At 46.8% G+C, this 22711-nt stretch overlaps 1 protein-coding gene across 3 annotated transcripts in view; it reads right to left on the minus strand.

The window, feature by feature from the left end:
- Positions 1-725: 725 nt before the first annotated feature.
- Positions 726-22711, minus strand: part of NRP2 (neuropilin 2) — a 114364-nt gene continuing 92378 nt past the window's right edge. For 2 of the 3 annotated variants that reach the window (XM_045560140.1, XM_045560139.1), the window contains exon 16: positions 18752-22247. In XM_045560140.1, the coding sequence (XP_045416096.1) occupies positions 21967-22247 (281 nt within the window). In that variant the 3' untranslated portion in view covers positions 18752-21966. Of the gene's footprint in view, positions 4117-6221; positions 6273-18751; positions 22248-22711 lie in introns of those variants that run through there. The other variant, XM_045560138.1, reaches the window with a different exon arrangement.

Raw genomic sequence — 22711 nt, forward strand, 5'->3', positions numbered from 1 at the left:
GGGCCTGGCGATGCTCAGGGAAGAAGAGTGTAGGGATCCCAGCCTCTGATGTCTACCAGGCAAGACTTTGAGTTAAAGTAGCTCACCTGGTCAGATGGCCTATTACCCATCCCCATGTCTTCATAAAAGCCAACCAATCAATCAGTCTACTAACTCTGACGTTAAGAAACGTTATCCCAAGAAAATGACCTACCCTCTACGTTTACCCAGGATTGAAGGGTGTTACAGACTGAATGGTTGTGTCCTCCCAAAATTCATACATTAAAGCTTTTAACCTCCATTGTGATGGTATTAAGAGGTGGGGCCTTTGGAAACTAATTAAATTCAGATTAGGTCAGGAGAGTAGGACCCTCATGATAGGATTCGTGTCCTTATTAGAGAAGGAAGACAGAGCCATCTCTCTCTCTCCATGGGAAGGGGAGGTGAGTACACAGAGAGAAGGAAGCTTACCTGCAAGCTAGGGAGAGAGCTCTCACCAGACATCGGATCTGTTGGTGCCTTGAACTTGGACTTCCCAGCCTGCAGAACTGTGAGAAATAAATGTCTGTTGTTGAAGCCACCCAGTCTTTCATATTCTGTTATAGCAGCCCAAGCTAAGACAAAGTTTCCCCAGAATACAGAACTGTCAGTGCTAAAAACCAGGGAAGTCTCAAGCAAAGTGGGACAATTTGGTCACCCTCATCCCAAGTCTCTTTGTCTCCAATAAAAACAATGCAGAAAAAACATCTCTGGTATAATGTTTATTTAAATAGTAATCTTAAAAAGGCTTTATACAAATCATATAAACACAGTTTGACATTGTTGTTTATTTTTTACATTAAAGAATCACAGTAAAAGCTCTCAAGTTCCCGTGATCTGGCTCAGCCAGCAAATGGTCGAATACCTTTAACTGCAAACCCTGGAAAAGTTAACCTTCTGCGTGACAGTTTAACTTTGTCCCTTGTTTTCTTGTCATTCATGCTCATTCCTTGGACCCTCATCCCTGTCAACTCCCCAGCCCCACCAAAGAGAGACAGCAACCCTGCAGCCCTGTCGACACCTAGTCCAGGAGAGCGTGGAGGTAACGTGTCATTCAGTACAAGGCAAAAAGGAGATCAATACTGGGAGTTGGGTTTCCCAATGGGAACGACTCAAGGAGATTGGTCAGCTAGCCTACCTACAGATACAGGTAACAAATGCACCAAACTGTCCCCTGGCCAAGTTACAATCGGGCCCAGCTGTCTTTCTTTCTGTCTTACAGTGGACCAGCCTCCAGCCTTGGTGAGGTATCTACATGTAGCCCTGGGTACCCTGCTGCTTTCTGTTCAGCATCCACGGCCCATTCAGCGGCTCCAATCAGTCAATGGCGAATACGGATGCAGGACTTTCAGAGGAATGCAGGTTGAGTTGTACACAACTTAGAGGTGAACTGCAGGCCTGAGGCAGGGCTGGATTTTGGGGAATTATAAATGGCCCACTGGGCATGAGAGGGCCAGGACCCCTGGTGTAGACTTTCAAACTTCTCTTCTTTTGCAGGCTACTTCTGGAAATCCCTAAGACTTACCAGCATTCTGAACACTGAGCTGCATGGGAGGGCGAGGATGGTGGGCTAATTAAAAACTTGCTTCTGCTGCATTCCCAGCTCAGGGGTTCCTAAAGCTAAGCCCTTGGGCATGACAGCTTTACTTTTCACCTCTAACTACCACTGTGCCAACGAGTGCTGAGATGATCAGCAGTGACACTCGGGCCCTAGGTCAAAGTCACAACACCACCACTGGATCCCACGTGACCATTCACATACACAGTAGATACAGAGAACTCAAAGGCCCGCAAAGACACACACACGTGAATAAATAGCTGTGGGTTGAACTCTCCCTCTCTGCACACAAAACACTGTGACATTACCATTTGAACTAGCATTTTCATAAGTTAACATTTAAAGGAACCAGCCAGTCCCATTCACCCTTCCCCTTTCACCTGGGTATGAGACAAATGAAATTGTAGGTGACCATAGCAGCAAAAATGGTCTGAAAGTTTACCATTGATATGCAACAGGCTGAGCATACTGGTTGAGTTTCAAACGTATTCCCAGCACACAGGCAATACTTAGGCGTTAATACGTAATCAAGATTTGGATCTCGATGCGGACAATCTTATCCTTCACACGGTTTCATTCTATTCCTGATGCCTCCTTTTCTAGAGTAGGTGAGTGTCATCTAGGGCCATGACTACCCCTTGGCAACAGGGCTCATTCCATTGGTAGGATCAGTGGTGAGCTGGGGGAGCTGGGGATGGAGCCATTGGGGTTAGGGAAGGAGGAATGCCTTAACTTGTAAGATACTCACTGATTTCTACACAGAGGGAAAATACATTTTTCTTCATTTTTTCAAGGCACTTAATAAAAACACATAAATTGGTGTGTGTGTGTGTGTGTGTGTGTGTATGTGTGTGTGTGGGTGTGTGTATGCATGCATATAAATGAAAACCTAAGTCTCTCCGGGTTTGAAGCAGTGTGGTTAGCATTTTGGTCCACAGTACTTGCAGACTCCTGGTTAGAATCAGTTCTTGCACATCCTAGCTCTGCGTCTCCTGGAAGGCTGACGCAGTGGCTATAACCCAAAGGAGAGATCTGTGTTGACGAGCCTATCAGAGAGACTAACTCATCAAAACGTCCCCGTCTACACTGCTCAGCCTTTGCCATCACATGATCACAGAGGCTGGGCTTTTCTCTCTCTCCCCATGGTTCTCCTTCTTGTCCAGTGGTCACTAGTTATCACATCTTGCCCACAGAGAAAACATACCAAGATCCGGTATTTTCCCCAGCCCGCCTATGAGAATATCAAACAATGCTATTTCCTGGGGCTCAGAGACTGCAAAGTGTGTGTGTGTGTGTGTGTGTGTGTGTGTGTGTACGCATTTGTGTATATGTGTACGTTTTAGAACAACAAGGAGGGAAAAGAAAAGGCAAAACCACCACCGGAGGCCCCACGAGGGAACCTCACCACCACAAGCTCTGGGTCTGGATTTACAGAATGGCTCCCGTTCACTCACAAAGCACTTGAAGGCTCGTCCGCTTCTAACATGGAGGTGCTTCTGTGAATCTTGATGTGTGAAGGTTCCTTTCTGGTTTGTTTTAACTCGCATACAAGAAACAGCTGTTCATGCTGACCCTAAAATGGCAATATTCCCCTGGATAAAAAAAGTTAAAGGCAACAACATCCTACTTAAATGCTAGGACTGGAAACGGCAGCTTGTCGGGTTGGCTGGCAGAACTGACTCCACAGTACATCCCTAAAGTCATCAGACAATCAGAGGACGGGTAAGCCGGACGGCTTTTTCTCTTGTTTTCTTTTGAGTTTTATTTCTCAAGATGGAAAGGCTGAAAAGACGCTTTGCTTTTCAAGTGTTGATTGGAAAGAGAAAGCGGAGAATAATGATCACTGCTCCGCTTCTGTACTGAAAAAGTCATTCTCCTCTTCTGCCTCTTTGAGTTGCTCACAGAACAAAGAAATAAAATATAATAATAATAACAAACTCACAAACAAAATAGAACTGTGACCCCAAAGAGATGAGCTCCTGTCTTTTTCCCAGCAGAGAGCACAGCCCCGTTCCTGCAGTGACTCAGCCACCGCGGTCCTGGGTGGGTGATCACTTCTTTGTGGCTGCATCTCCCCCGCTCCCACGACTTGCCTGTCTGTCCTGTCCATACCTTCCTCATTCTGGATCGGTTTGATCGAGATTATGGCATTCAGTTTCCAAAGGAAAAAAAACGTAATCTTCACCAGCTCCTCTTGCTGGAATGAAACGTCAGCTGTGATTCAGGTGCAATCCGTCATGCCTCGGAGCAGCACTTCTGGTGGTTCATCTTGACCTTGTGCTTGAGGCCATCGTAGAGCTCGAAGTTGTAGTTCTCCAGCGTCGTGCAGCTGCGGGAGCTCAGGCCCGAGTAGGAGCAGGTGCAGTAGAGCAGGAGCCCCGCACAGGCGGCCCCAAGGAGGACGCCCAGGGAGCTCATGGCGATGATGGTGATGAGGATGGGGTCCAGTGTGTAGAGCCAGCTCTTTTCTTTGTCGGCCGAGGGGGCACCAGACCCTGAGGCTGGGGAAGAAGAATTGCTCCAGTCCACCTCGTACTCATCTGTGATATACAAACACACGAGAGATTGCAGGCACCCTGCTATGTCAGGGTGAAATAACTGCGCCCCCACCCCCCCAGCCCAGGGGCCCCTCAGAGCACAGCAGTAAGCAGCAGGAGCTCCGGGACTAGACGGCTTGGGCTCAAAGCCTAGTCCTACCACGTCCTAACTGTGTAACTTTGGGCAAGTGTTTTAACTCCTCTCTGCCTCAGTTCTCTCAGCTGCAAAATGGGGATATTAATAAAATCCACCTCACCTGGGTTGTTAGGAGGATTAAATGAACTGACTCTTGTGAAGTGCTTGGTGCACAGTGAGTACTATCTAAACATTTGATACTTAAATTGTATCAGGTAAGCGCAGATGACAACAGAACCTTTGGGGTGTCTCTGGAGCCCCTGGGATTGCCTTGGTTCCAGGGAGCCTCCTCGTCCCTCACTTCCACCTGCCTCAGGTCAGTCAAAGGACAGGTGGGGACTATTTTCAATTGACAAGTTTCCCAACTTGGCACTCCTGGGCATAGAAGCAGCAGATTTTTTTCCCAGCTGCTACACCTCCCTTGGTGTGCGTTGTGCCTCACTGCTATGGGTTGACTTGTGTGTCCCCACCCCTAAGATTCATGTTGCAGTCCTGACTGACAGTGGCCGTCTGTGACCTTGCAGTCCTGACTGACAGTGGCCGTCTGTGACCTTGCAGTCCTGACTGACAGTGGCCGTCTGTGACCTTGCAGTCCTGACTGACAGTGGCCAAGGACAGAGGCCTAGAACAGACACTTTCCTCACGGCTCTCAGGAGGAACCAACACTGTCCACACCTTGATCTTGGATTTCTAGCCCCAGATCTGTGAGAAAACACATTTCTGTGGCTTAAGCCACACAGCGTGTGGCACTCAGTTGTGGCAGCCCCAGCGGGACTCATCTACGTGCGTTTCCATAGTGTGGCCAAGGCCTGACCACATCTAGGGCTCGTTTTTCAGCGTCTCCTAATAATCCTATGAAGAAGGCCGGATGATAATATGTATTTTTTAAGAGGTGAGGATACTGAGGTTGGAAGAAGTGAGGTGACTATGTAACACGGTCCGGGTCACGGAGTTAGCAAGCAGATAAGGTGGGAACAGAAATCAGGCTTTCTGCTTCCACAGCCCTTGCTCTTTCGCCTCCGTCATCACCGCTTCTGCTGCTGGATCTGCTGCAGCCTCTCCGTGGAGGTCAGGCGTGCGCGTTTGCCCATAAAAGGAGCGTTGGATGGGGCTTTGCGGGCAGAGTCTGCCGTCAGTTAACAAGGTGCTGTCGGGGTTAGTCACTCCAGTTTCTATAACTACACACGAAGTTTTGGATTAAGGTCAGGTTGAAAGCAGCTGCTGTATAAACAGCTCTTCTTAAAGGCATCAATCTTGGTCTAAAATTGTTCTCTGAGTGGAATCTTGCTGTTGAGTCTCTTGGAGACCAACGCGGGCACTCAGAGAAGCCCTGGGAGACTTGTGCTGTTCTGCGTCAAGGGAAGCAGTGACAGCTCTGGGTTCACCTAGCAGGCCTCTAGTCAGGACTCTCGCTTTGGCTTCCCCAGGTGTATGTATTTGAAGTGGAAAAACAGCACTTGAAATAAATATGAAAATACGAGATGGGCATGGTGAAAAAGAAACCTCAGTCTTGCAATGTGCCCTAACCTGGAGTCTTGGATGGTAGGTGAGAGGTTTGCCCCAAGCCAGGGAACCAGAAGCCACAGCAGGCCCCTCAGAATATTCACATTTATGCTCATCCCCTCAGGCCATTTGGGGGAAAGGTCAAAGTGTTCAAGCAGTGACCCGTAGAGAGGAGCCAGCCTTTCACTCCTAAAGGGTTTATCCAGATTTGAAGCCCATCCATGCAAGAAGTTGCCTAAAAGAGGGACCTGTTTCAGATTAGGCAGAGGGAACTCAATAAACTTTCTACGTCTCTAGACTTGACCTTGACAGAGCAGTGATTGTTTCTTCATTCTCTGGATTCTTTTATATATTGCTGACTGACAGTTCTAAATTTTGGTCCTCCAATACCCTGGGCATTATTTTTTTTGACCGCTTTATAACCTAACTTAAATTTCATTATTATGTGCTGAATCATAGCAATACTCACCATCAATTTCATCTTCATAGCCCTCTCTTCCGTTTGTTTCTGGGATGTCCACTACAATAAAAAGGAAAACAAACCAACTTATGACAAGTTCTATCACCATGGCTAAAAGGCATAGACGCAACCTTTCTGAGAAAGACTCTGCATTCTGGGAGGAAGCTAGATCATCCACTTCTAGAACATTCAGTATGTACATTGCTGGATCATTTCTGCTTCAGATGATCTGTCTTTTCTTCCAACAACAACCAGAAAAACAGAAATAATGAGAAAGGCTGGGTCTTCAGTGCCAAGTAAACCCTTCACTGTGTCTTTTTGATGACCGTCATTCATCACCAGGATAGGTGTGGGTTTTATCTAAGGCACCATCAACAGCATCTCATGCCCAACATCAGTCGAGGTTACTGGGATGTCCATTCAGTGCAGCACACAGTATCTTCTTATGTGCACACATCTAAGTGGGCACAAAGAACCAGAATCTTTCTCCTCTGGATTTCAAATAAATGTTGGTAATTTAAGGAAGTCCTGTTTCATCATTATGTGTTTTCATGTAAGAGCAGAACTGGAAAGAATCTCATTATGCCAGCCCACCTTCACATATCTGTGCCAATATCTCTCCTCTTTCCTCCCTGGTCTGTTTTTCCTATTGGCTTTCTTCATGGTTCAGAACAGATCGAACGTGGGCATCCTTTCTGACTAGCCGGGCTTGAATACAGCTAAGTTAATTTACTCTGAATTTTCTCCTGTCTTACCACCATCTATCTTTTTATTTTTTATGACAGTTTTTGGGGTGTAAGACAGGTCTCTCTATTCACTATGCTGTCCAACTTACAGAAATCAGAGCCCATGAAAATGACCTATCTAAAATAGTAAAGCATTAGAAGAAAGAACCAACTATGTGGCAAAGAGCAGGGTCTTATTTCTTCCCGTCTCACAAGCTAATTACACCTTTCCGGACTGTCAGCTCAAGACAGCTCCAGCGAATGCATGTGGCCGTTTCAGACTTATGTTCAACCCAAAGTCCGATGAACAATCTTGGGGTCAGCACTATAAATTGATATCCAAAAATCAAGACTTACAAGAAAATAAAAATCCCCAACAGCTAAAGTATCAGACAAAAGGGGAAAAAAAAAAAGAACTTAAGACCATCCCAAGTGCCTCTCTCTCATCAGCACAACATCTCAGGGAAGATCTACTTGACCATGATCTGAACTGAGGATTGATCCATCACTGTCGCACTTGAAATTCAGTCTTTTCCTGCAGGCCATGGTTTTAATCATGTTAGGAGTCCTCCTCACTTCTGGCCGAAGTACTACAGCACATTCTCATCCCCTCCGTTGCTAGTAAGGGATGCACAAAATAACTTGCCAAGACCCGACTTGAAAGAATCGATGCCATGTGGCACCAATGCTTTACAAATCCAGCCCGTTCCTGGCACGTTTGTAGCACAGCAACTGGCACCTGCAGGCCACGCCAGCTTCCTCACCTCAGTGCCCACCCCTGCATTATTCTCCACACCTACAAAGCAGGCTGTTCCCTTGGAATGAAGCTGTGAACGAGAATCAACGAGAGGCAGGTGGTGGTTGTCATACGGATCAAATCAAGCTTGTGAAAGTCAACGCAGAGTTTTCTTTTTAACTTTATGGGAAAAAAAAAGAACATGGAAGAAAACTGCCACATATCTAACAATGAATCATTTTGATGGGATGTTCCTATGTCTTAACACCTTTATGGATAAAAACGCAGAACACTGGATGAGGATACGTAAATCAGACTAGGATGAGAGCTGTGGGGCTCCTGCCAGTGACCTGGGGGCCAAATTCTGTGCTTGCTTTGAGGGATCTGGTCTCTGCCAAGGAAGTGATGAATTCTCGGAGGCTAGAATGCCTTCTTGCTCCATCTCACACCCTCGGGGAAGAAGTCTTAGGACACCATAGATCATGGGCTGGAAAGGGGTGGATGTGGCACCGCTTGATCTTGAAGAAAAAAGGGTAAAAGGATGGTAATGACTGGGAGAGCATTTTATCCCAGAAGACCACAGCCTCTCCTCTCTGGAGGCAGAGAACTGGATGGGATGATTTCCCAAGAATTGGTCTATTTCTAAAGTTCAATGAAATCAATTGCCCAGATGCAGCTGAGATTTCTGCACCTGGAGAATCAAAGGCTACTTAAGGTGAAGAAGAACTCTTTGGCGGCTCAACTTGGCTTTGTGTACAGTCACCGCTCCCAGGAGTTTGGGTGAGTGGGAAGGGGTCGGAAAAAGGATACGTTAATCAACAATTTCAAAAGCGCATCTGTTCACCAAGCCTTAAAGAAAGAATAGCACACCGGGGAAAACACAAATAAAGGGAACATTTGTACAAAAAGCCATTTACTTTGATAGCAATTTTCTCTGGTCCCTTTGCTAATATTCTTGATATCTGTGTTTGATTAAGAGCTTTCTCTCTCAAAAGTGTCTTTGCCCTTCACAGGCCACTTTCCTTTCTGTTGGGCCCTGTGGGTAAACCTCAGCCTGTTTCTTTAGGATGCTGGCGGGAAGGATTGTGGTTCTCCCACTGGGTCCCTATAGCTCTAGCAAAAAAAAAAAAAAAAAAAAGGCAAGGTGGGGCAGGGGAGTTGCCAAGAGGAAGCCTAGGGGGAAAAGGCAGGGGCCTTCTATGGGGACAGGAGGGCAAATGATGGGCCAGGAGCTGCAGACAGAGGGTAGAGCAGCAGCCTCCTGGGAAGGGGACGGGGAGGCACAGGACAGTGAACCCCACTGTGGAGGTCAGGGGTAGATATCAGGAAATATTAATGGCAGGAGAAAGGGGCCAGGAACTCACAATTTTGTTTTTATTTTATTTATTTTTTTTAGAGATGAGGTCTGTGTTGCTGAGGCTGGCCTTAAACTCCCGGATTTAAGAGACCCTCCTGCCTCAGTCTCCCGGGTAGCTGGGACTACAGGCATGTAATTTTTTTTTTTTTTTTTTTAATGAGGAAAACCTCAGAGAGGACATTCCAGGACTCTGTTTCAGTGGGCGGGTGTGTTTGTGAGTGTGAGATGGGCCAGGGAGAGTGGAATGGGCCACACCTCTCGAAGAACACAGGTCAGGAATGGATCTTACCGCCCACATGACTTCCACCTTTGACCTTTGTGCTCCCGTGACCCTGTTTCCTTCTAGGCCCCTGTGTGGATTCCATCTCAGGCCGGTCTGACTCCAGAGCCTGAATACTGACTCCTAAACACTGTGTTAGCGCCAGAGAGGCCCCCTGAGTCCGCATTCCAGTTCTCTGGGTGTGGGCAGGCTCTGTAACCACCGCATCACCGCTGCCCCTTCCATCAGAACAAAGCGCCGCCTTGTCTCGGACCCTGGTTGGCTGGACACGTGCTCTCTGGCTGTTTGCTGCATCGCTGGCTCACCACTTTGGTGGGAATTCATGGGGGCTTCTTATAAACGTGAAGATGCGGTGATCTGAAATCTGGGGGTTCACGTTTTCTATGCTAGGCATTACCCAGAGAGGGAAAGGACAGCCTTCATTAACCAATTAACCAACGAAGCAACCATCGCTTATGAAGAGGGGTTTCCAGGTGTCCAGGAACCAAACTGAGGACTTTGGAAAATAAAGAGGTATAGGACCACCAAGGCCCCTCAGTGTGGCTGGGAAGCAAAGACTCACTCGTGCCAAATTAGCACAAAAGAAAGTGGGGCGCTGTGGAGCCCAGGGCAGGGACTGGGCAAACATGGCAGTGGGGAGATGGAGACTTTGGAATTGGGGCTGCTGCAAGGTGGGGGTCGGGAGTTCTAGCTCCTTGATCTGTTTGATGGGAATTCCTTCAAACATGGCACCGGAGCCTTTTGACCCATCTGACACTCTCTGGGTTTTGGGCTTGCATTCATTTGTATCATACCCACCAAGGAATTCAAAGAGATTGCTTTGCTTGGCCACCAATCTCCCACCCTGTATTTATCTACATGAGGGTCAGACCTCTGCCCCGTCCGCCTCACCGGCTGCTGCAGACCAGCATAGTGGGAGGAAAAAGGGAACTCACAAGTGACCGGAAGGTTTATCAGAGCTCAAGCAATCAAGTAGGCAGAGTAGCTACTGCTTAAAAACAAAAACAACCTCACTCCACAGGAACGTGGTCATTTTCACATTGAGATCAGCCTTGGGCTGAAAAGTTCCCTCGCTTCCTCAGTTGTCCCTTCTCTGTCCATCATCGAGAGACAGAGTAGGCGCATGGTGACATGTGAGTCAAGGTCTCACCCATCTCCTGCTGTCCTGATTTTTCAGAGTGAGAGACCATAGTGGTTAGTTACTGAAACCACTGGACTGTTCCAGAAACTCCCTGCACCCCGGAAGAGTCCAATATTCTCTGGTTTCCTTGTCAGTAAGTTGTCACACTATGGCACAAATGGTGAACAGCCATACCTGGTCACAAACCGAACCATCTGTAGTGAAATATGTTCCTCCCTGAGGCTCTGGAACACTGCCTGGCGGTGTGAGACCACACACGCTCTTCTCGGGAAACACCCTTGTCACACTTCAACCTGCAGCAGGAAACCCCCACCGAGGCCCCAAACAAGAACCTGTCTCTCATGGTCTTCCTCTCTCTCTCTCTCACACACACACTTTATCTTTCCTCTCTCCCTTATTTTCTTCCTTCTTCTAAATTAAGATTCTTTGCGGGGTTGGCATTCCTTCATTAGTTTGCTTTTCTGCAGTTTCTTACAGAAAATTCACAACCTTCACTTTCACCTCTTCTGTGGCCTACAGTGAGTGTACTGGCCTTGGCATTGTTCTGTTTACTACGTGCATTGTAAAAGGAGCGTCACGAGATTGTCAGGGGAGTGAGGACTCTGCCCCAAACCACTGGCTACTTTCAGATAAATGACTTAAGACAGTTCACCCCCGGGACACTTGTACGCAGATCATTTCAGGACCCTGGCACGCACTGGCTTCTTTGAAGAGTCCCTTCCATGCCAACTCTGAGCAGTGGAGTAAGAAGCCTAGTTGAAGCTGATGACAGGTTTGCCGTCCAGAATGTGTAGTGGAGACATTCCAAGGCCCAGGCGGCGTCAGCGTCACTCTGCACTGCAGGAAAGCAGTACGGGCCATGGAGGGGGCACCAGGCGGGGAGCAGGGTGCCCACTTCCCTCTGGCTCTGCCCAGGTGTGAGAGCCTCGACCAGTCATTGACCTCCCTGAGTCTCAGTTTGCGCCTCTGTAGAGTAACCACGGATGTCCTCCCTTGCTATAGAATTCCATTGTCTTTACGGGAAGAAAATGAGAAAAGTCTGAGGGGCTTTCTGATGAGGGCTCTCTGAAGAGGGTTGATGGCTGAGATTGACAAGCAACTTCTAAACAAAAGAGCTCCCTTGCCCCACACTGCGCACGGCCCCATTGTCCACCCCAGGTCTGTCCTGGCCTGAAAGTGGCCAATTCCTGAAGTCAGTTGTTGTGAGGTGTGCGTGGAAAGAGAGGACCATGAAAGGGACAGGCAAAGGGAAACCACAAGGTTCCATGAGTTTGGTACTTGTCCGTTTGGCTTAGGACTCAGTCCTGCTAATTGGCAATCGAGGAACTGACAAAGTGGGTAAACTATGCCCTTAGTTTTAAGCCTCCACCTTAACTGAGGCTGGGCTGATAAAACCACATGGAAAGCCAGTCCTAGCAAGTCACTTAACCCACCAAACTTCAACCAGCCTTGCAAGCAAGGATGGAAGAGCCTGTCACTCACAGGAAACCCCTGAAATCATTCATTCTTACAGGTACCAGGTGTCGTCGCTTCTATATTAAAGATGAAGAAATAGGATGGAGGGTAGAAAAATGCAATAAGTCATTGAATAAATCAGCAGTAGAACTAAGAGTAAGCCACAGATTTTCAACACCTTCTTTGGGGTCTGTGATTTATTTGGGATAAGCTCTTGGCCACTTAGAGCCTTTGTTGAATTTGATTCCAAGTTCCTGAACCCCCTGAGCCACTGGATTGTTCAGATGGGAGCAGCCTCCAGAAAGTTCTCTCAGCCATTCTGTTTTAATCCCAGCAGGAAACACAACACTGAGACCTCAATACATGAGAAATAATAAAGGACTAAGGAGATATTTCTTGGCACTTTGAAACGTCTAATTCAGTTTAACATTTAGCACTGGCTGAAGGTCCCCCCTCTTCACCACACTTAATTTCCCTAATTCAGTTTGTTCATCCCCAGTTGCAAGAAGGAGCCAAAAGTTCAGATGTTGATCTAAACTTTGCCAAACCTCCTCTGTTGGAAAGTCAGGCTACTCAAGAGCCATTCACTCCTTGCTGGGTTTGGCTTGAGTTTATAACCACCATCAGAAGATCTTTTATCATGGGTTTTTATCTCTTGGCTTATAGTCAAATCTATGCAAGGTCATGGAAAAAACTATTTTTTGGAGTTTTTCAAATGGTTTCAAGTGAGAAAAAAAGGGGGGCTTGGTATGAGCTTATTGGAAACGTTTGATCTTGAATTTTGCCATATTTTCTGTTATTTTTAGTGGAATAACTCAGAGGAAACGCTAAAAAGAATTAAAAATACTGACTGCAAACAAGAAGGCTGTGAAATGACCTAATAATACTTTCAAGTGTGGAGGCAGATGAGCAGTTGAGGCCACAATGTCTCCACTGAGCCCCATAGATGGCATGAAAATAAGAAAAACAAGAGAAATGTTTAGCTACGAAGATGGGCTTCACAGTCGTGTAGGCTGGAAAACCCCAGCAATGTCGATAGGGGAAAGCTCTGGAATCTCTTTTTTACCCTAAGTCTTTGAAAAATCAGAGCTGTTCTCCACCACTGTAAGTAGATATGTCAACAAGCTATTGGCTCCTTACACTTCCTTTGCTGGCTTCCTTCTTAGGGTATGAACGTGGGAAAAACAGAAAATTTTAAGGAAAAAGTGTTGTTTTTCTCCTATCCTGCATTCTTATTTTTCCCTGAGATGTTAGGAAAAAAACCTTATATCTTTCTGTTTCAGGGAGTTTTTCACAGTGGACTTTGACATTTCTCCTCTCCTCTGGTCGCTGTATTCAAGAGGTGCACACACTAGAAACATCACTCAGCTGGAGTGGTTTGGTGCAGCCTTGGTCAAGTGAGAGGATAGAGTTGAAGAATCAAAACTACATCCACTTCCAACGTGAAGAATGATGTCTTCTTAAAGATTGCCCCTCTTAAGTTGTAGGCCCTTGAAGAAAACTGTACACCTGTACATCACCAAGAGAATTCGCTGTACCTAAAAGCCAGGCTCATCTTCTGAACGCAAGGATGAATGACTCTGTGATATGATTTTACAGCTGCCAAAAAGGTGCCTCTTTCTGCCCATTCAAGAGAGGGTTTCCCCCAGTAGCTTGCTGGTGGCTGAGTACCGTAATCATAAGAGAATAATTCCTCTGGCTTTAGGGTTAGTGTCCTGCAAGAGCACAACTAGTGGAGGAAGTAGCTAATTAAGCTTTTGTGCGAAGGAATCTGACCCATGCTTTTCTAGGAGAAGGCTTTGATGGTGGCAGGGGGCAGAAAGGGTAAGAATGACAGAGGAGAGGAAAAGGGGCCACCAAGAGAGGGGGAAGGAGCCGAAAGGGGAGGTTGGAGACAAGTACACCTGGCCCAAAGGCAGATGGGTGGTCACCAGGTCCTCCTTGGGGAAAGAGGTGGGGATGGTGGCCTCTCAGGAGTTGCAGAGCTGGAAGGTGGTGATGGCCTTGTGGGCCCAGGGCTTCCCATGAACGCTGCTCCTGGGCTTGCACTCTTGGTCTACAGCCAGCGGAGGCGAATGAGCCACCTCTGGGGCTACTTTGACCCACGCGTGCTGGCCCTGTCCAGGTCCTAATGATACCGCCTCACTCTCAGTGCCAGCTTCTCCAGGGACTGCCCACACCAGCCCTGAAATCCTCTCGCCCCTTCTCCCAGGCCCTTGGTGGTAGGAAGGAAATACAAATGGACAAAAAGGTTCTTTTTGCTAAAATGAAGCCTCCATAACCAGCAGGCCTGCTGAGAACAGGACGTTGGTCAAGGCCACCCCCGGCGCAAGGCTCCCTCCACAGTCCCACTGTGACTGGAGCGGCTGCTGTCTACCGCGGTGCAGAGGACGCTGGTGCAGGAGTCCTGTTAGTGAACCCTGCTGCCGGAGAAAGAAACTGCCATTGCTGAAAGCCACTATCATTCCAGTTCTGGGTCAGAGCCTTTGCTTTCGGGAATGTTAGTTAATGATATTAAAAGGGTTCAATTTTGCACAATTATACAGAGAAGGTAAAACAAGGCATTGTGTGTGACATATCTCTAGTTCACCCTGATCTCACGTTCATGCCGCTTTCCTTCCTGAGTTAGATGCTCACGCTCATGCCCAAGAGGCAGCAGACCCTGGTTTTTGGCAGGTCAGAGAAAGCCCACACGGCACGTGCATGGCCACAGACACTATCCATTATGCTCAGAGTCAAAGTCACATTATTAGGACCCTTTGGTTTCCGCACATAATGGAAATCAGGGCAGTGCTCTTGGTGGCAATGGTGCTTGACTAACAACTCTCTGGGCTTCTCGTCCACCCACCATTCCTTGCCGGAGCCCTGTGGGGCTAGTAGCTTGCCTGCACCTGCAAACATCCACTGGCAAACAACCTCACTGCCCGGTGCCTTCCCTACAGTAGCCCTGAATTTCCTCAGAAGGAAGCTGGACGCCTCCTTTCAGCCCAAAAGTCTGCCCCTCTCAGGGCCAGAGTGGGGGCCTGGGGCCCAAGGATGCCCCAAATTTGAGGCTTTCACTTGGCATGTGGGTCTACCTGTGGCTGCTGGAATAGTTTAGTCTGCAGCACAAAACTGTGTACTGACCTTAAAGGATGTTTTTTACATAAATTTTTTAGCAGAAAACATAAATAAATAACAGCAAGGCACTGCACAGTCACTCTTTGAAGAAACCAAGTGGAACTCATTAATCACCGAGAGCAAGGCTCTGCCTGCTGAACCCAGGGATGGAATTAACTCCTGTGCCTCAGCTGCCGCAGCTCGGGGGAGATGCCACTTAGAGCCAGGCCTGTATTCTCCACAAGCTGGCAGTTTATAGAAACATCCTTCAGAAACACTCCCTGAGCTTAACGTTCCCTTCAGCTAAAAGTGCCCCGAGTCTTCTCTTGCAAGCGCCACGCCCGCCGCAGAGAAAGAGCTGGGCATGGAGATCGTGTGCCTTGGGCAAACGTGGCCAGGGGAGCTACCTCTAGGAGGCCCACTAGTTTCAGCTGCCCTCCCAAGTAGGGACAAGTTCGTTTAAATAGGCAAACCTCAGCCAGTTAGAGCAGCTACTAAAGTGAAAATAGACATACGTTTGACCCCAAAATTCTATCCTAGGAAAACATGTTCTCGAAGAGGCAACTTCAAAGATGTTCATTGTAGTATTGTTTATAACACAACTTGAATGCCCCCTGGTAGGGAGCAGTTAATAAACTCTGGCGTATCAGCACAATATGGAATGCTACGCCACAGCTAAAGAGGACGGCGTGAATCTCTTGGTATGTGCTGAATTATCCTGGAGATGTTGTCAAATGAGAAGTAGCAAGTTGTCCAATAAAGCAAACAAACACTATGATACCACTTACACAAAACAACACAAAACTCCGCTGAACCAAACCGCATAATTTGATGTGAATGTATATGTTTCTAAAGGTATAAAACAAGGCCTGGAAATGTATTCCTCAAACCACCTCTTGTGGTTACCTCTGGGGAGGAGCGTGGGGTTGGTCAATGATGAAATGGGCTTTCGGCTTTTCCTGCATTATAACACTTTTGGAGAATGTAGTCATGTATAACCTTTGAGTTAAAAAAATACGAAATCCAGCCAGTTCCTACCCTAAAATTTCCCTTCCAACAACCTCTGTCAGTATCAATAACCACTCTGGCAACAAGCCTCCGAGCAAAGGTGTTTTCCCACCCGACACCCAGCCCTGTCCCCAGCTCCTCTATTGGTGGCCCTTCAAATGGCCTTTCCTATTTCTTGGTCAATGTATGTGGGACTTTAGTTTTTTGGGACTCTCAGAGGTTGAGGACAGAGAAGCCCAAGGGCAATTGCTTTACCCAGAAGAGAGAAGGAGTTTCTGGGTCTGCTACCCACTGGGCTTGCGGCGAGAATGCCTTCTGCTGGTTGCCCTGAGCACCTAGACTCTCCGTTGTTCTACACTATGCTAAATGGGGTTTTGCTCTTGGATGATTTCCCAAATCTTATCTCTCTCCAGTGCTTAGGTTTGGGACCAAACAGAACACGTCCAAGCAGTAGGTGCAAACATGCTCTGGCTGAGGCCTGGGGCCTGACGCCTGCGAAGGGTGCACATTTCTGATTGCATCTGCCCTCTACATTCTGATTGCATCTGCCCTCTGTACATTCTGATCATATCTGACCTCTATACATACTCCGGTGCACCTCAGCTACGTCAGGCTTAATTAAATGCCACACGATTCCTAGTTTCTTATGTACTTATATAAGGTGATTCTTTTCCCTGCTGATTGTAAGATCATCAGCTGGTGTTCCCCTCTCCCCTCCTTCTTCTCTGGTTGGGTTTGTTTTGTGTTTTCTTTGGGCTGTCACCGAAGTGGATGAAAGGCAAATTACAGCTGTGAGAGCCCCAGTGATCTGCACAATTAAAGAGAAAAAACAAGCCCGCACCTACAGATCTGCAGTTTGGCTCAGATGTGGTGCCTACAATGGAGGCAAATCAAAACTTCAGAACAAAGCTCTTTTCATCACAGATTACAGAAAGGCCACGTTTGCGCAAAACAACCGGAGAGGAAATGAGGAGGGCTGAGGAAAAGGAACCTCGTGCCACATCAGCGTGGCTGGGCTTCGGTTATCCGGGCTAGTACCGCAGCGGCCGAAGCAAGAACGCACATTTAAATCATGAGAAAGGACCAGGTAGGAGCAGAAACAGACCATCTTAGGCTTTGACCTCCGGTATTTATGATCCATGGAAATGCAATCTCTGTAACATTTATGCTTGTGCTAAGTCTGAATACCACACTGAGGAATGTTTGCTGTAACAGTGCTGTGTTTGACGCTCTAAGATGGGAGGTCTAGCAGTCTTTGCCCCTTTGTGGGGAGAACGCACTCCTAAAATAATCTTGGGACTAGAAAAGAGGTAGGAAAATTCCCAAACATGGTCCCAAAACAGCCATGCTAACAAAGCGTCAGATGGCTAATTTAGTCGAGTCTGGCAAATTTGGTCCCAGGTCAGCTCAAGAAAATGTTGACTGAGCCTGGGTCTTTGTTTGAAATAAACACTTTGGAGATGTTTTCATTTCATTCTTTACTAATGGGAACAAATGGCTTTCAGGAAAGCCAAATGTTATTTAGACAAAATGTATAATTGAGCTTGCCATTGGGGGATCAAACAATGCTCTAATCATGGACATTCTACTCTATTCTCCAGAGAACAGAGAGTGACATTTATACTGAACCATCTGCACTAACAGAGCTTCCTGTAAGATCTGAATGCCAGAAGCCTGTCTCCTTTCAGCATCACTTGGATAAGGTTTTACAGCTGTAAAAAGCACTCCTTCCTGGATCTAGGTTTGGATGGGAAGAAAAGCAGGAATAGGGTCTTATGAACATGTGCCTTTTCTCAGGACCTTTAAGGAGGGTTCTTGGGGCCCTGAGGGAGGCTCCTGGGTGGATGGAAGGCTCCCGATACAGCCCGTGAACAGGGATAGTGGAAAATCTTTCCATCATCTCTTCTTGACCACTACCTAGGATCAAGGTGGTGCTGGGAGGTTGTCTTTCCTAGATTTTTTTCCCCCCTAATCTCCCTCTGATAGAAATATTTTATATAACTAGATCACTAACTACCCAAAGAGGAGGACCAAAGAAAAATCCTTGTCAAAAAAGATCTGTCCGTTTGAGTAAGTTTCCCCAACTGCTCTTCCTTGAAGTTTATATAGGATTGTTCCTTTTGTAGAATGTTCCACTCTGATAGTTCCAGGTCCACAGTCATCAAACAATTATCTTCATTACCTGCTCACAACAAAGTCTAGAACATCTCTGAGCCCTGAACACGCGACACATTCCTGTTAGGTCTGGGAAAGCTCTCCTAAGTTGGAGATCCACATCCCCATGGGAGCACTGATTTGCTAGGTGAGGAGTAAGATGTCACCGCCACTTCTCCAAAGGAAGTGCTCTGTCTCTGTAGAGCTGAGTACATGATTCAGCTTAGCTGGTCCCATTCCCCCTGGGGCCCTTTGAAAGTTGAATCCAATCTCCAGGGATTTGCCATCAAGAGAAATTTTGTGGAATCTCATTTAGCAATTTAGCACTTAGCAACGTTTGCAAAATCCCACACCAATCATAAAAGTTGGCTCAGCTGCACAAATTGGATAAAAATCCTAACAAGCAGTAATAAAAATAAAAAGAAGGAAAAGCTGGCATTCAGCCTCAAGGAGGAAACCCACCTACCTCCCACAGAAATGCCCTGTAGCTCAGAGGCGATGTGTAAACTTTGGAAACATCGATTTGTTCAAAGCCTACATTTCAACTTTGTTCTCACAGGCAAAGGGAAAAAAAAGCCCAGATGTTTGTATAAAAATATCATCATTTTATTACATTCCACACAATACATTTTCAAATAGTTTCCAACGTCCACAAGTTATTTTGACACACAGGCAACTGAGCAATGCAAGGATGTCACAGTAATAGGGAGAGGGAAAGAATAGGAAGTAAAAATCTTTAGGTTTTCTTGTTTTGTTGTTGTTCTTTGGTAATTTTCGATTATTTAGGTGTTTGCCTGCTTGTTTCCTTTGAAAGACAGGGTCTTTTTAGAGATGGGTTATCAACCTCAGAATTTTACTGGATTTCCTATTCAATTCTGGCTTTAATCCCAAAAATGTGAAACAAGGGAAAAGACAATTTTACTTTATCTTCAGCATCCTGTTTTGTCAATGGCAATGCTATATGTTTTTTTTTTCTTTTTCTGCCTTTGCCAGCAATTAGGTGATAGTAATTGCTAGCTTAACATCAAGAAAGGGATTTTCACCCCAGAGATAAGGGCTTCCCTCCTGAAGGTGTTGACATGAAACCTCTAATAAGGCAAAAGCTTTATCAGCCCCAACTAGGCCTTCAACTCATTCATTCATTCATTCATTCATATTTTAATAGTTGCTATCACCTCATTGTCTTTTGAGAAGCAACTCTAACACATGCATGCATGCATTCACCTGTCCAGTCTAGTTTTCTTGGAAGAGAATGACTCTTCCCTCCCTCCATGAAATACAGAATTTTGTTTTTTAAAGCTGCAAAGCATGGCATTTTACAGAAGAGCTGCCCTTTTAGCACAGTACCTGGAAAGAAAATTGCTGGGGTGGGGTGGGGGTGGACAGAGGAGGCAGAGAGAGAGAGAGAGAGAGAGAGAGAGAGAGAGAGAGAGAGAGGGAGAAAGTGACATCCCCAGCTGAAGTGTATCATGGAATTCCCAAGGATTTGAGCAGTCTCAAATTCTCAACTATGGCATGTACGTAAAGATGATGCCACATGGGGCATCAGATAAAGATAGAGAAAGTTCACAAAGTTGTTGTCATCTTCTTTTAAAGAAGGGGAAACCTCAAGGGTATATGGTGACTCAGCCAGTCACCACACTGGCTAGAATTTCCAGGTGTAATTTCTTGATGCCATGCCTTCATGGGGCACTTACAGGAATGCCAGTCATTCTGTGGGCATGTGGACAGCTGAGATAAAAGCTCTTAGTGACTGGCATGCTAGTCATCACATAGCACCCTGGGCTGCTGGCCTCCCCCTTCCCCCGCTTCTTTCTCCATTTTCAGCTGGGGTAGGACACTTCTTGAAATCTCAAGGTAGCGCATGCTCTAGTCTTTCATCTTTTCTCTTCTTGAAAGGGCAGCTGTGGTCGAGACAGAGTAGCTCTTTGAAACAGAATAAGAGTGGGAGAGCCCCGTTCTTTCAGGAGGATAAAACGAACCAGATGCAAAAGCTGAGTGTGTGTGCTGGAGGGACCTATCTGAATATTCTGAAAGAATGCTAAAAGTCTCTCTCCCAAGCAGCCAAAAGAAAAAAATCATTAGTATTTTGTTCTCAGAAGGTACCTGGAGGCTTTCGACCCAGGTAACCATCTTTGGAGAGAATTTTATGCCTCCCCAGTGGATTCCCAGCAGGAAGGTGAAAAACTCCCCCAAGGCAGAGTCCTAGTACACTGAGAATCTTAAAAGATGCATTTTCTGTCAATGAAATTGGCTTCATTATTTAATCCATACTTTATACAGTATCATGAGCAATTTCTCTCTTACATCCCTCTCCTCGAGTTGCTTAGAGAGGACAAATGAGGAGCAATGGACATAGCTTCATCACACCTTCTCTCTGACGACGCAGCAACATCTGCACACGCCAGGCCAGCCTGCAAGGGTCTACTTGCCACATGCCATGAATGCTTTAAGGGGTAGCACACTGGTACATTGAAAAAAATGATTACTTTCTATTCTCTCATAATATTTAGGTAAGTCAGGTGGGCAGCCGTACATTTTAGTGGCTACAGATTCAGGCACACATTAACACCACGAAAGGAAAGCAAATGATCCCTTTTCCCCTCCGTATTTTACAAACGCTATTACAATGACCAATAGAATACCAAAGAATACGGTTTTCAACCTTCTTACTCAACCCCAGCCCAAGTTGGGCCCAATAAATCCCCCACCCCTGGGGTGAGGAGACAACATTTCGGTTCTTCCTCCTCTTCCCTTCTCTCGTTCAACTTCTCCTTCTGCTCTCAACTTAAACAGCCTTCTGCTTTTCCTACACCAGTCCCAGATTCGTTATTCTCTATGACTTATTCCAAGATTGGACTTAACTGATAAAAGCTAAACATTCATTATGAGCTTCTCTTTTATAAGGCAACATGAGACAGATTTGCTTCAGGGCTGGAAGGAGAGGTGGCTCCACTCACACCCAATGGCTGTTGTCTCGATACTTCAAAGACACCAGGAGACATGACAAGGGGTCACATCTGAGTGTGTTGGGGAAACTTCCTCTTGGGTCGGGTGGGTGGGGGATAGGGATGGGGGAGGCCACATTGCATTCCATATGGCCTCTATTTATTTTAGGTACCTGGAGATGACAATGACAGCCAACAGAAACCTAGCCAGAGCTAGATAAGGCAACAAAAAGCTTCAATCTCTTCTCCAAGTAAACAAAACTTGTACAGTATATTATTTTCTTGTAAAATGTACCCCAGGAGAAGTAACACAAGAGTAAAAGGGGCCCTCTCTGAACACTCCCACGCACTCCCCCCCCACACAATGAGCCAGTCTCTCTCTCACACACCCACACACACAGAGCTATTCACACGTGCAAATGTATACTATGTACAGACACACAGATCCAGGTTCCCCTCGAGTCTCCTGGCAGACTGCCCACCGAGGGGAGGTTGGGATAAGGCAAGGGGGAAAAACAAGAGAACCAGTCTCTGGAACAAACCAGAGGAGCCTTGGGTGGTGAAGTGCTTAGGGGGTGGGTCTCTTCTTATATTCCAAGATGCAGCATTAGAATTGGGTTTTGTTGGTTTGGAATCAACAAAAAGAACCAAATGAAAAGGAAAAAAAGAAAAACCAAAATGAACCCAAGGAGGATGGTTGGGATGGCTAAGAGGGCTGAGGGTTGGGGGCCCAGGAGAGAGATGTCTGAGAGTTCACAACAGAGACTAGGCGAGGAGGAAAAAGTGCAAAATTGAGGCAACGTGTTTGCAGTCTTTCTTGTTTGTTTTGGGTGCTGTTCTTGCTTCAGCCCTCAGCAGCGCGAGCCGCGGTCTTGCTCTAGCTTAATGGTTAGGGTGGGCTCCACAGCCAGAGGGGCCCCGTTGGTGTAGTGGGAGGTTTTGTAGGTGATGGAGTGATCGGTCTTCTTGGCCGCATAGCGGAACCGGTGGTAGTGGAGCACCAGGGCCAGCGCGACGGAGACCAGCACCAGCACGGCGCCCCCGGCGGCCATTACGTAATACCAGTAGGCTGGGATGGGCTGCACGGGCACCGTGTCCACTGTGGGCTCGGTCCCTGGCGGGAGGGTGCCCCCTGGTGGAGAGACACAGAAGAGTGTTGCTAGGCTGAGAGCATGCAGACGGATACAAAATTTAATTTAAAAAAGAGAAAGAAACACACACATGCTTTGGGACATACAGGGAAGGGGGTGTGCTGAGCTGGTACTCAGTCCCTAGCGCGTGCCAAGCACTTTTCAACGATTGCCGTTAATTCCTGCTCACCCCCTTACGAGGTAGATACTGTCAGACCCATTTTACAGATGAGGAAACAGAGACTCAGAGAGGTTAAATTAACAGTGGTTATACAGCTAGTGAGTAGTAAGCATGGGATTCAGCCGAGAGCTGTATGAGTACAAACCTCTCTTCTTTCTGTTTAACCACACTGACTTTATAATATATAGAAATGTTATAGTTCTCTCTCTCTCTCTCTGTCTCTGTCTCTCACACACACACACACACACACACACATACACGTGCACGCACATGCCTGAGTACACA

Source organism: Lemur catta, chromosome 8, assembly GCF_020740605.2.
Source record: "Lemur catta isolate mLemCat1 chromosome 8, mLemCat1.pri, whole genome shotgun sequence".
Taxonomy (NCBI): domain Eukaryota; kingdom Metazoa; phylum Chordata; class Mammalia; order Primates; family Lemuridae; genus Lemur; species Lemur catta.